The sequence below is a fragment of the Haliaeetus albicilla genome, chromosome 1, assembly GCF_947461875.1.
Source record: "Haliaeetus albicilla chromosome 1, bHalAlb1.1, whole genome shotgun sequence".
Taxonomy (NCBI): domain Eukaryota; kingdom Metazoa; phylum Chordata; class Aves; order Accipitriformes; family Accipitridae; genus Haliaeetus; species Haliaeetus albicilla.
This window is the reverse complement of record NC_091483.1, coordinates 60596327-60609809: the sequence shown is the minus strand read 5'-3', so window position 1 is coordinate 60609809 and position 13483 is coordinate 60596327. Positions and strand designations below refer to the sequence as shown.

General features: G+C 36.9%; 1 protein-coding gene across 6 annotated transcripts in view; it reads right to left on the bottom strand.

The window, feature by feature from the left end:
• Positions 1-13483, bottom strand: part of ARAP2 (ArfGAP with RhoGAP domain, ankyrin repeat and PH domain 2) — a 134390-nt gene that overhangs the window by 38745 nt on the left and 82162 nt on the right. For all 6 annotated transcript variants that reach the window (XR_011326143.1, XM_069792080.1, XM_069792095.1 and 3 more), the window contains 5 exons: positions 11488-11651; positions 9247-9459; positions 6907-7012; positions 4293-4440; positions 3358-3426 (listed from right to left, as the gene is read on the bottom strand). Coding sequence is in view for 5 of the 6 variants with exons in the window: in XM_069792080.1 (XP_069648181.1) it covers positions 3358-3426; positions 4293-4440; positions 6907-7012; positions 9247-9459; positions 11488-11651 (700 nt within the window). In the remaining variant the exon portion in view is untranslated. The remainder of the gene's footprint in view (positions 1-3357; positions 3427-4292; positions 4441-6906; positions 7013-9246; positions 9460-11487; positions 11652-13483) is intronic.

The following is a 13483-nucleotide window of genomic DNA, read 5'->3' as shown; positions in this document are numbered from 1 at the left end:
CAGAGCTTCTGTCCCAATGTGCAGGGATAAGGTTAGAGAAACCAAGGCCGACCCCGAGTTGAAGTTCGCAAGGGATGCAAAGGGCAACAGGAAAGGATTCTACAGGTACATAAACTGCAAAAGTGAGCCTATTGAAAACATGGGCCTGCTGCTGAATAGGGCAGGCGACCAGGTGACAAATCACACAGAAGAGGCCAAGGTACTCAATGCATTCTTTGTCTCAGTCTTTACTGGTAAGACTGACTTTCAGAAATCCCAGGCCCCTGAAACCAGAGGGAAGGTCTGGAGCAAGGAATATTACGGAGGAAGACCAGGTTAAGGAGCATTAAATAAGTTAGATGTACATGAGTCCATGAAGCCTGACAAGTAGGACCCACAAGTGCTGAGGAATCTCACTGATGTCACTGTAAAGTCAGTCTCAATTATCTCTGAAGAGTCATGATGACTGGGAGAGGTTCCCAAAGACTGGAAGAGCACAAGTATCGATCCCATCTTCAAGAAGGGCAAGAAAGAAGATCTGGGGAGCTACAGGCTGGTCAACCTCACCTCAGTTCCTGGGAAGGTAATGGAGAAAAACCTCCTGTACATGTACAAATATCTGATGGGAGAGAATGCAGAAAACTGAGATACTCTTCTCAGTGACATGGCAAGAGGCAATGAGCCCAAATTAAAACCACGCAAAATTCAATCTGAACACAAGAAAACAATTATACTGTGGGGGTGGGCAAACACTGGAAGAGGTTGCTCAGAGAGGTTCCATCCTTGGAGATATTCACAATCTGACAGGACACGGTCCTAGGCAACCTGCCATGCTTGAGCAGCAGTGTAATCAGACTAGATGACCTCAACAGGTTCCTTCCAACCTAGACTACTAGAATAAAGCTGCATCAGAGGAAGCTTAGATTGGCCATTAGGAAAAGGTTCTTCATTGAGAGGGTGGTCACTCACTGGAACAGGCTTCCCAGGGAAGTGGTCACAGCACCACGCCTGTCAGAGTTCAAGAAGCATCTGGACAACGCTTTTAGTCATATGGTTTACTTTTTGGTAGTCCTGCGAGGAGCAGGGAATTGGGACTGGTTGATCCTTACAAGTCCCTTCCAACCTGAGATACTGTACGATTCTATGATAATTCTGTGATTAGGTAGCAGATTTTGTTTCATTTTTAAGGTTAAAGTGATATTACTATTTTTTGTAAAGAATTTAAAGCTTAGCCATGTGTGTTATGAGAATTAAGCCAGAGTCTGTTAACACAGTGGGTGTAACCATCAGTTTAGAAAGCTGATTATTAATGCTAGAGACTTTGCTGTCAGCAAAATAAGAACAGTTAAAATCCCAGTTCAATCTTTCTATAATTCTGCCTCCCAACAATCTGGAGAGTCCCAGGGAAACCAGTCCAAACAGGCCCAATTATTCATGAAGGTTCCAGTTTGATTATAAAGTTTAAAATGTGGAAGACTAGCTTTTCAGGTGCTGGAAGCTTTTTAATAAAAATCTTAACAATTTTAGAAAGCCTAGGCTTTTATTTTAAAGAACAGAAAGCAAGTCTCTTCTTCTTGTAAATATAATACCTCATAAAGGTCATTTAGTAGTGGTATCTGGGGTGGAAAAAATACAGAACAAAACCATTTTATTTGGTCTTCCCTATATTCCTCACAGCTTCAGTTTTAGACAAACCTACCTAGACAGCAGTTGCTACTGTGTTATTCAATCCATCAACAGCCTTTCAGCTTCCTTTCTTTTCTTCCTCCCTATCTAATCAAAATGATTCCACTATCTCCTCCTCTACTCATGAAACTCCTCTCATATCTCCCTAATTTTTCCAGAAGGTATTACAAATATTTAATCATGACAGCTTCCCAGAGTTGCTTGGAAAATGTTAATAGTGTAACCAGATGTAACATGCATTATTTTGGTTCTAAAACCACAGAAAAGAATGTATTTAAAAGTCCATGCATTTTTCACTGTCTTCGGCTTCAAAATTTTATTCTCTAATCTCAGTAAGGTCCTTTTCATGGTCCCCAGAATTAATAAGTTCCATTAAAGATACTTCAACCCCTGCCTTGCAGAATGCTCTTAGGGATATCAAATCGGGGGGGGGGGGAAGGGGGGGGGGGGTTGCCAGAATGCAGATGTTTCCATTCTGCAAGACAGACACTAGAAATAAACTTTAAATTGTTTCCCAGTGACTTGGTCACTCCCCACTGGGCACCAAAAGGAGGAAATAGGCATTCTACCTTCTATATGAACATTCACAGTAGGTCATTATGGTCAGAAAGCTTCATGCCACTCTGACCCAGACAATAAGGGAATATGAGATAAAAGCAAGACTCTAGATAGCAATTCACAGAACATAGAATTTCAACATGTATTTGCAAGACCCTGTCTTCTTAATGATGGCTTACAAGGTACCACAAAACTGTTGATGGAAGGCAGAAGGCAACCAACAGACAAAGTATTATAGATTTTTTTTTTTCTGCTGGCTTAGTTTCTAAAGCCCTATAAGCTCCAAAACCGCTCAAAGCTTCTCCTCCACTACTTTAGATTTCTGAAAAAGCTTTTAAGCTCCTTGCATTTCCTTTTACCTTTCTTAATTCAACCACCTTGGTAGTGTTATGAAACTTACCAATTTTTGCTTTAATTAGGACTGTACAAAAATACCATTCAGACAGTGAAACGTGCTATCACTTTGCTGTTTCTTACCACTCTGAAGTTATTCAAAAGTTGTTACAGGTAAGACTGGAACTCAAGATGATAATAAGTGGCATAAGATCTCCCATTTTCCTATATTGTATCCTGAAGTTCAGTTTGACTGTTGGTATGTGTCTGAAGCTTCCCCAAATAATGTTTGTGGTTTGGGGTTCTAGAAATGGTCACAAAACAGGATACGGCTAAAGATTCAGACACTTTAAACTCAAAGGGATAGTGAAACTCTAATGAAGAGGGACCACGTATACCCAAAGCTTATGAAATAATAAAAGTATTAATATACACTTGAAGGTACTTAATATGCAAGTTTAAAATTAAAAAAGGACAGGTCATCACTTTCACACTTGCAAACTTTGACCATTTCCTCCTAGTACAATTTATGAAGTATAGTAAAAGCATGTAACAACCTGTAAGTTATCCCAGTGCTCAGGTCAGAACATAATTCCACAGTATGCTTTACACAGAACTGTTTTCCTTTATCAGTTTATGCCTCCTCTTTTATTTAATTTTATTTCCCTCAGCGCTGTAAAAAACACTGGTCACTATACAAACTCAGTAATTTACATTTAGAAATCTAGGTATAAAAACCTGTAAACAACAAAATAGTCTTTGTTAAAATTGTTTTCGTACCAGTTGATATTTCCCACTTACCTGAGTGTCTTTCCACCTGGTAATAAAGCTGTTCTCTATATCCATTTGTTTGACCTGGTCTTCATTTATCTGTTTAAAATGGATAAGTTTTGATCAATTAATAAGTATAAGGGAGCTAGTATAAAAATTACAACATAAAGTAGCAAACACTAATTTAATATAATAAACTACGATAAATACAAATATAAATACAGAGCAATGCTTACATCTAAAATTAGTAAATAATTAATAATAATGCAACAATAATAAATATTGTTACAATTAACCATAGTGTTAATCGCGTTCTTATAGAAGCAGCTATGCAAAATATTCTATCAGTCAGAAACAGCACTTCATTGATGGGATTCGTTACTATAAACTTTACCAAATACATATTAGAAGTGAGAACTCCAAGAAAAACTGCCAAGCAATGTTATAGTGGCACAGTAAACTCTAAACCAAAACGGCTAATACGAATTGCTTCTAGCAGTATCTCTCTACCCAGTTGGATTTAATGTTCTTTCTAGACCTAAGGAACCAAACACTTGCTCTAGTCTTTATTGTAACCACAGCTCGGAGACTAAGAACACAGAATTCTTCCATGCTTCAGTTCTGATCAGGCCCATAAAATCTGCATAGAAGTATTATTTTCAATAGTCATAATCTTAATGTTTTCTTAAAATTGGTATGCTGGTGTCAAGCAAGAAGAATGTGCACCATTTTGGAAAACAGTAGCTCACAGCAACCCTATAAATATAGTCTTTCCTACACAGACTAAGCTAGCTGGGAAATAAAATTTAAAGCAGACAAAAAACAATGTCCACTGAATTAAGAGTTCAAAACCCTGCAAATCCTCAGGCAGTGTAACTAATAGCAAGATCATCTTTAAAAAGACTTCTACATTTTAGCATGTCTAACAGCTGAGCAATTAGGACACTTTATATAAAGATACCTACATCAAAAAGTTGCACATAATTTTTAATTAGATCTTCAATTACATTGACTTCTTCACTAGTTTGGCCCTTAGTTTGAAATAAGCATGAGGAAAACGCCATGGCTAGATTGTGAGGGTTCATATGATTGGTTTCAGAACACTTCTGCACCCTGTTGAAGGAAAAATAAACATATTTAGAAGATTTCATTGTTCCTTTAATTGTCTGAGGCTCCTCTACAGAATATGCAGTGCATTTCAAAAAGAATAACTACATTAAATGCAATGAAAAAAATCTAATATTATTTATTCTTTTTTATATTTGTTTCTTTATATTCTTTACCTCGCATCTCATTACGGAAATGAAAACTTATATTTTCTATCTGCATCTCAAATGATATCAAAATTATTTAGAATAGAATAAAAATAGAATAGTTCAGTTGGAAGGGACTTACAACAATCATCTAGTCCAACTGCCTGATCACTTAAGGGCTGACCAAAAGTTGAAGAATGTTATTAAGGACATTGTCCAAATGCCTCTTAAACACAGACAGGCTTGGGGCATCGACCACCTCTCTAGGAAGCCTGTTCCAGTATTTGGCTACCCTCTTGGTAAAGAAATGTTTCCCAATATGAAGTCTGAACCTCCCCAAGTGCAGCTTTGAACCATTCCCACATGTCCTATCACTGGATCCCAGGGAGAAGAGCTCAGCACCTCCCCTCTCCACTTCTCCTCCTCAGGACGATGTACAAAGCCATGAGGTCGTCCCTCAGCCTCCTTTTCTCCAAACCAGACAAGCCCAAAGTCCTTAGCTACTCCCCATAGGACATTTCTTCCAGGCCTTTCACCAGCTCTGCTGCCCTCCTCTGGATGCATTCAAGGACCTTAACATCTTTCTTAAATTGTGGGGCCCAGAGCTGTACGCAGTACTCAAGGTGAGGCTGCAACAACACTAAGTACAGCTTCGCTATATTAAGTTACATGAGTATATCCTACAAACTTATGATCTAAGATTAAAAAAAAAAAGTGGAAAGAAATTAGATCCTTCTTAGTTTCTACAGTTATGGTAAAGTTTTACATATCAATTCTGTTGTTTACATAATGTATCCTCTTTTAGAATCAAACACTTCAAAGCATCACACAGAATTTTGGCTGTTACACACATGAATTCAAACTACTTTCAGAACAGATATAACAGCATATTAATATATCTGAATTGGATATGCTTAGAAACATCGTTAAACACAATACTTACTATAACCTTTATCCTAACAATGGCACCAATCAATTTAATAATCATATAAATAGTTTTTAAAGGACATCTGCTATGTACCTGGCTATGTAATGTAATTTCTGAACACAACATCCTGTACAGAAAAGGTTCTATACATTCTCTACTCACTACAATTTACCAGGAACATAATCTGACTTGTTCATTAGATAATATATATTTAACCATGACACTGCAGAATCATCCAAGTGTTGTGGTTTAACCCCAGCCAGCAACTAAGCACTATGCAGGTGCTCAATCACTCCCCCCACCCCCAGTGGGATGGGGGAGAGAATCAGGGAAAAAAAGGAAAATTTGTGGGTTGAGATAAGAACAGTTTAATAGAACAGAAAGGAAGAAACTAATAATGATAATAATAACAGTAATAAAATGACAATAATAATAAAAGGATTGGAATATACAAAACAAGTGATGCACAATGCAATTGCTCACCACTGGCCAACTGATGCACAATTTCCTCCTGAGCAGTGATCCATCCCTCCTGGTCGACTCCCCCCAGTTTATATACTGGGCATGACATCACATGGTATGGAATACCCTGTTGGCCAGTTTGGGTCAGCTGCCCTGGCTATGCCCCCTCCCAACTTCTTGTGCCCCTCCAGCTTTCTCGCTGGCTGGGCATGAGAAGCTGAAAAAACCTTGACTTAGTCTAAACACTACTCAGCAACAACTGAAAACATCAGTGTTATCAACATTCTCCTCATACTGAATCCAAGATATAACACTATACCGGCTACTAGAAAGAAAATTAACTCTATCCCAGCTGAAACCAGGACACCAAGTCACACATTTTTTATACATTTGTTGCTGCTTATTTGATCTAGGAATAAGACATGACCTTTGTTGCTTAAACAAGTTTATATTTTGGATATTGTCTACCGCTACCTCAGCTGCAAAATGAAGCATTGATGAAAAACAGAAAGGGTAGCTAATTCTCAAAGTTATTAAGTGCAATACAGATTGTGGAGAAGGACATTTTCCCTGAAAAGTCTTTTAATTTCAAGAACCATTTGCAATAATCCTCTGGAAGACTAGCAGACTGGGGTAAAATGAATTTGTATAAAGAAGCTACCTCAAAAATTACCCTATTTGGACACATACACTGGCAGCCCTCTTGCTGTAAGGCTGTTCCATCCCATTAATATTTATGGATACCTACTGCTAAAAATACAACCAAAGAAAAAACACATTATAAATTAAAAGGAATCAAATATAATTAATCGCCACAACTAGGTAACCTTTTGATGCTTACTAGTTAATGAAACAAGCCACATTTCATCTATGGTAGAGTTATACTGAGAACACATTACAAGAATTTCTCTGCTACAGTGCATCATTTGCATTGACCTGTAAAGATGTTCAATTAAAGCAGCCAAAGTTGCCCTATTGACTGGTGGAAGCGTCCGAATAAAAGCTCCATACTTCCTCACACGTTCCTTTTCATTCTGTGTATCTGCCGGAAAATAATAATCATTGAGCGTTAATAACAATGCACACTAAAAATCAACAGCAGTTCTCATTAACTATATTTGCATCACCTAGTCATTTAAAATTACAATTTACCCAATCAACCTCTTCTTCATAAAGGCAATACTGACAATCTACTATTAACAAAGTCTATTATTGTACACCAGTTCAGGGAAACAGTATCAGCAATGATGAGGGACAGTTCTATATTCAAGCACCATTTGTTACAGTTTAAGACTAAATCCCAGGATAGCAATTGCTTTTCTTCTCAAAGGTTGTTTAGTCTGTAGTTTGTGTGTGTACATGTGTGAGTGCATCTGTGTATACACATGTGCAAATGTACTTCTAAGAGTTCCCAGAGATAAGAAAGGAAAAGACCTTTTCATATTTTTAATTTTTATTGGTAAAGTGTCTCAAGGCCCAAATTAGTTTAAAGATCCAAATATACAAGACTGGTAAGAGGAGAGTAAAGGGGAAGGAGTGGTGAATAAGGTGTACAAAGTTACATAGCTGGACAGTGGCAGAGCCAATGACAGGAATTCCAGTCTTCGGAATTGCAGTATGAGACAGTCACAGCTCCCTACCTTCAAGTTAAGCCTGCCTCCCTGTGCTGCATAGATACTACAGAGCATAATCCTGCTCAGGGCATGAGCAAAGTTAATGTAAATTTTATTTATTTAGCTTTTTTCTTATCAGTCCCTTGCTTCACTCAAGTTTCGGAAAGGAAAAAGCACATAAGAACTCTCATCTCTTCCAGCTGATTGCTAGCACTCTCCACTAACTACTGCACTGTGTTATGATTTCTTTGGTAATTGGAAGAAAAAATAAACAAACAAAAAAACAGTTTAAAGGTCTTCTACTGGATCTTCCTAAGTGTTTTAGTCTTCCCACAAGTAGTGTCACTTAATTATAACAGGACAGAATTCTCTGCTGTAAAACTGAAGCAGAATTTTAGCCCCACATACAAATCAGGAAGTTAAATCACTGTAACACCATTATGTAACACCTCTATTCACAAAAGAGCTAACTTAAATCTAAACTGCTACCGATACAACTTTTTTTTGACTTATGATAAGATCGGATCAATCTTGTGGTAAGTGAATAAATTCTTAATATTCTTTCCTCTAGTTTGTTCAAATTAAGGTTAAAGTTCAAAAATGTGTAATATTGATACTTGAATTTCCCAAACTTCTAGTGGTTCACATTAAAGCAACTTCCATAAGTTTGAACTTAAGCAAAATCGGAGAGGAATATGCTTTTAATATCTTTTTTAAAGACAAAACTCACCACACTAAACAAGCCTATATGATTTCAATGCATTAAGGCAGAAATTATTGTTCTGTCTTAGCTTTTCCTGTGCATCTCTTATTGCTATGCATCATCTGCAAATTTATAGCACAGTTTTGGATGGAAAGAGTTTGTTTCTTGAAGTCTGTAAATACTGCAATATAGAAACCAATAGAAATATAGCTGGTTTGTATGAACACTATAGAAACCATCACAATTTATGTAATGAGTAACTAATTTATTAGTAATCTCAAGGTTCTGTTTTCAACCACAGAGATACACATCCTCATGTTTTAAATACATAAGTTACAGTTTGGGTTGAAGTTACTTAACTTTTCTTTCAAATTAAATCAATATTTCTAAGGAAACAAAAAACAAGTTAACTGTTGGTAACAAGTTTACATTGTTATTAATACACATAACATTGTGTGAATGTTCATAAAAGATATTTGAAGAATTTAAGCAGCAAGACTGTCATTTAACTATCATGCAGATGATAGCATTAACATTAGTTCAAAAGTGGCATAAACTTCTACATATGGTCAAAAGACAGAGTACACACTTTTTTCCTACTCTAACATATGTCTATTTCTTGAATTCTGCCATCAATGCTTCAGTAAAATATTAATCATCACTTCTTACCTTGGCTGATCCAACTACAACACAGTGCAATACTGGTCTACTGTTACAAGGAAACATCACTATTTGTTGTTATTATTATTTTGGTTCACTTAAAGGCAATAAAATCATCTCTGATTAACATAAGTATATTGCAGCCAAGCTCTAAACTTTTTTTCTTCCTCACTACAATTGTTTTGCCAATTATCAAATTACATAGGTTGACACAGGGCAAGTAATTAACAACCCCCTCAAATTTGATACTGAAAACGTACATACAACCTTTCTTGTATTGAGTGTTACTGAATACATTACCTAACGCAGAGATCCAGAATGGGTAAAGTTCTTTAGTGAGAAGTGCATCATCTATCTGAGAAAGAAAACTCTTCAACACATCAGTCACATCTTCAAGCTGATGTTTTCCTGCTCTTAGTTTAACACTCCTTGCATCTTTTTTGAAGCTTTCCAGCAGTTCAACCACATTGGAAGAATCACCATTCTTAAGGTAGATGTGCTTGCTACCTAAACCTAAGTTACAGAAATACAGGACAGAAAAATAAACAAATGTAAAATCAAGTATTCTTTTAAAAATTCCAAACGTTATTATAAGAAAAGCATATCTGGCTGTCAAACATATCATATCTCCTACTAAAATCTCACTGACCTTTTGCACATACTCACTTTGTCAGTAAAAACACTGCAAAGCCTGCTTACACCCAACCAGACCTCTTTGCAAAAATACACATCATAATATTAAGCAAGCCTGGGATCACAATTTCAGGAATACTTTACAGGCAATTCAAATCCCCATATCTCTTCAGAACTTCCTAAAATAATAGTTTCAGAAGGCACAGTAAAGGAAAAAAGTTCTGATGACTGCTATTGTATTACGCATAAAAAAAAGCTGCTTTCATGAGCAAAACTCCCACTATTTTATTACCCTACTGATCAGCTCAGCTTGGGACTCAGTAAAGTATTATTCTATTCATCCAACCTGAAACATTTCACTCTTAAAAGCCTCAAGATTAGAAGAAAGTATTCCTTTTTTTCTGATTTTTCTCACATTCAGGAAGACATCAGGCAGCCACTATTCTTGTATTTAACAACTAACACCACAAAAGCCAACTTAAAAGAAAATTCATAGTCTAAAACACAGTCAAGACTACCTCTAATTACTGTATATTACAGTAGCCAAAACGTTATTTTTTTTTTTTTTTTAAACTCCTAGAAGTTTGGCATAGATGTGCAGACCTGTTTCTCTTTACAGAGGTGTTTCCCACATTCCCCACATTTCTTGAATCGTATTTTATACAAAACCCTGCTTTTCTTCTGTACCTGTCAAATTAAGCACTCTGTCAAAACCTATGGAATCATGTCTTATGTTCTTGCAATTCACTTTTCCTGTAATGCCCACAAGCACTGCCTTTGTGTTGTTACTGTCAGGAACAGCTGTGGGACCCAATAGTGTCTGTTATCTGTAGACCACAACTGAAACCAGAACCTTTACCATGATAACACAAAAACCTGTATGCATACAGGTAACGCATACAAATAATTCCTTCAGCTTTCACATGAGTATTTAAACACCCAGTAATGCTGATCTTGAAAAAAATATTTTTTTCCAATAAAGATCTAACTTATTTAAAAGACAGCAGGAAATTGAATTTTAATTTAGAACACACACAAGCGATTGTTCTGAGTGGCGGACATAATTACCCTGCTTTAACAACATTTCAGTGCATGAAAGTGTAAACTATACTTAGAATAATTCCTATTGCTAATGATTAAAAAATAATTTAGCAAAAACATGTTTTTCATCTTGTTTTTAGGCAACAGTTGTAACCCAGACACAATTACTGACGATAATGCAGTGTTGCCATATTCAAAAGTTATTCACTTAAACTTCAGTCACTGAAATATAAATTAGGCGCTCTCATACTGACGGAGGTTACAGACACATTTTTGCTGAAGACAGATTTGTACAGGGTTGATACACATTTAGCATTTCACAAGAAAACTGATGAATTTGCAGTAGTAAAAAGGACACAGACATCATCTGCATATGATGTAATGCTACAGAAAGTTACACTGGCAAAATTTACTTAAGCAGTAATTGACTGTGTGTCCTTAGGTTATTATGCTGAAAAACCAGCAGCCTTAAGACCAAACTCAGCTCCACAGATAATATCAGTTTCCCAGAAGATCTGCTGACCAGTCCAGGCCATAGCCTTTCCTAGTTCACATAGCTTATTTTCAGGGATGAAGTGCTCTGCACCAAGGCACTGGACCCCAAGGCTGAGCTACATCAGGCAAACAAGTCAATTTCTAAAATAGGAAGGTGTCTATAAGGGGCATCTACCAAGTTGTATTTCCCCAAACTGCCCATTCTCAGATGTGTGGCAGTGTACTTCACCATCACATCAAAAAGCGGTGAGGCTAACGAGGGGTATGGGTTTACTTTAGATAATATATAAACTCATTCAATAAGATCTGATGGTGTGGGGCCTTAGGTATTATACAAATGATCTTAGTTTGAATAAAATCCACTGTACTTACCATACTGTGTAACAAATGCTATACAGCTGTTCACTATTATAGGAACATCATTTTTGCTGAGCTGCTGATCTTGTAATGCATTACCATCTGTACCTGCTGCTTTTTCAATTGCAGTATACCAGACCATGAAATCCAGCTTCGTATGGCCATGGATGTACAGAGTTCTGAAAAGTATAAAAATATTTTGAATGCAGGAAAGGAATAGAAAACTGATGTTATTGTACTACAGCAACACAGCAGATGTCCATGAAAAATAAGAAATACTTAGAATAAAACATCAGGGCACCTTCCACCCCATAAAGCTGTGGTGGTGGCCTATTGTTACAGCATCTTGGTTTTTTCCAACTACATTTGTACTAGCAGTGTCACAATAAATGAAAGAAGATCCACAAACACTGTCACAGGCCTTTGAAAGGACCTGACCAACATTTTAATTACTCTTCTTCAATCTTGCTCCCACACTGTGCATTCATAAGGCCAACTAATTATTTTCCAAAAAATTATTAACTTTGCCTAGTCAAAAGTCTCTAGAGCAGTCACCTAAGAAAGCTAGACAAGTCAGAGAAACAATTTCAGCATATACTACAACACCATAAAAGAAAAGGGAGAAAAGGAAATTAAACCAATACCAGACACAATTCAGAATTCAGTCAATTTACTGTGGAAGTGGCTTAGAAAGCTCATCTCAAACCACAGTATTTTTGGCAGAGAGCAAGCACACATAGGATGCATTTAAATCACTAAAACATACAACAATGTACAAATAAGAAGTTTAAGCATTCCTTCGAATTTTAACACTTTCAGCCAAACTTAAAGGGTTTTTTCCTATTGGGAAACCATTTGTTGATCACCATGAACCTGGAAGGTGGCATTAAGCAGAACTGTACTCAAAGCACAGCAGAAGTGCTACGGAATTTCATGAGGTAAGAGACAGCTCTGCAGATCTACCTTCTGCTTTTCATGCCAACGTCATCATCTCTTCCACACAGTTTTCAAGAGACAATAGTAACAAGTAGTAACAAATACCTGTATTTCTCACTGAACAAATTACCAAAATGTAAAGTTCTATTAAATGCAAGGCTTAAGACTAAGCATATAAACACAGGCGAAGTGTACTGATGTCCCATGTACCACAAAACTGAGCAACCTGATGTCAAGAATATTTCTAAGCTTATAGAAGTGCTCATGTTTGAAAGAGTTTTTACTTTAATGTTTACAAAGATTTAGCTATCATGCAGACTGACCACTTTGCAGACTCTGAACTGAAATGCATTCCTACAATATAAATTCAGCACCTTCTACAGTATGTTTATACATATGCTACTTCTTCCATTTCAAAAAATTGATAAATGGCACACACTTCGTAACAAATAGCAACAGTGACTATATGGTGAATACTGGCACAGTTTTTGCTCTGCTAAGTGTGAAGCACATACAGTCCACACCCAAAAAATTAATAATTTAAGTACTCAAACCAACAAGAAGGCCCGCCAGTGTAGATTTCTGCCTTAGTGAATTGAGGCAACTGAATTGGCACAAATGACTGTAGCAGTCCAAGATCACTTAGTCTCAACATGAAGGAAGTTACTGCTAAGCTTTTCAACTCTCTCATGGACTACCATCGCATCCTTCTGCACCAATAGTCAGACAAACAGCATACGTGAGCACACTTCATCCACAACAGTGCAAATGCTTACCTTTACCCCATCTTGCAAAGTCCACTAGCTTTAGCTATGTCTGTATGCTTTGTTGCACAACTCTTGCATTGGGAAAGCAGTGATACTAAGTGATTCTGGGTAAGGTTTGTGGGGAGGAAGTGTGAGAAACAGACATCAGCACAACTCAGTGCCCTCCAGCAACTTTCAAGTGATTCTAATCATCTATGTGTCTGAAAACAGAGGTACCAAGAAGCTATGCATTGCTATGAAATGGTGTTGGAATAATCAAACTGCAACTAAAGCATGGAATGGAATTAGTGGAATGGAAATTCCACTAA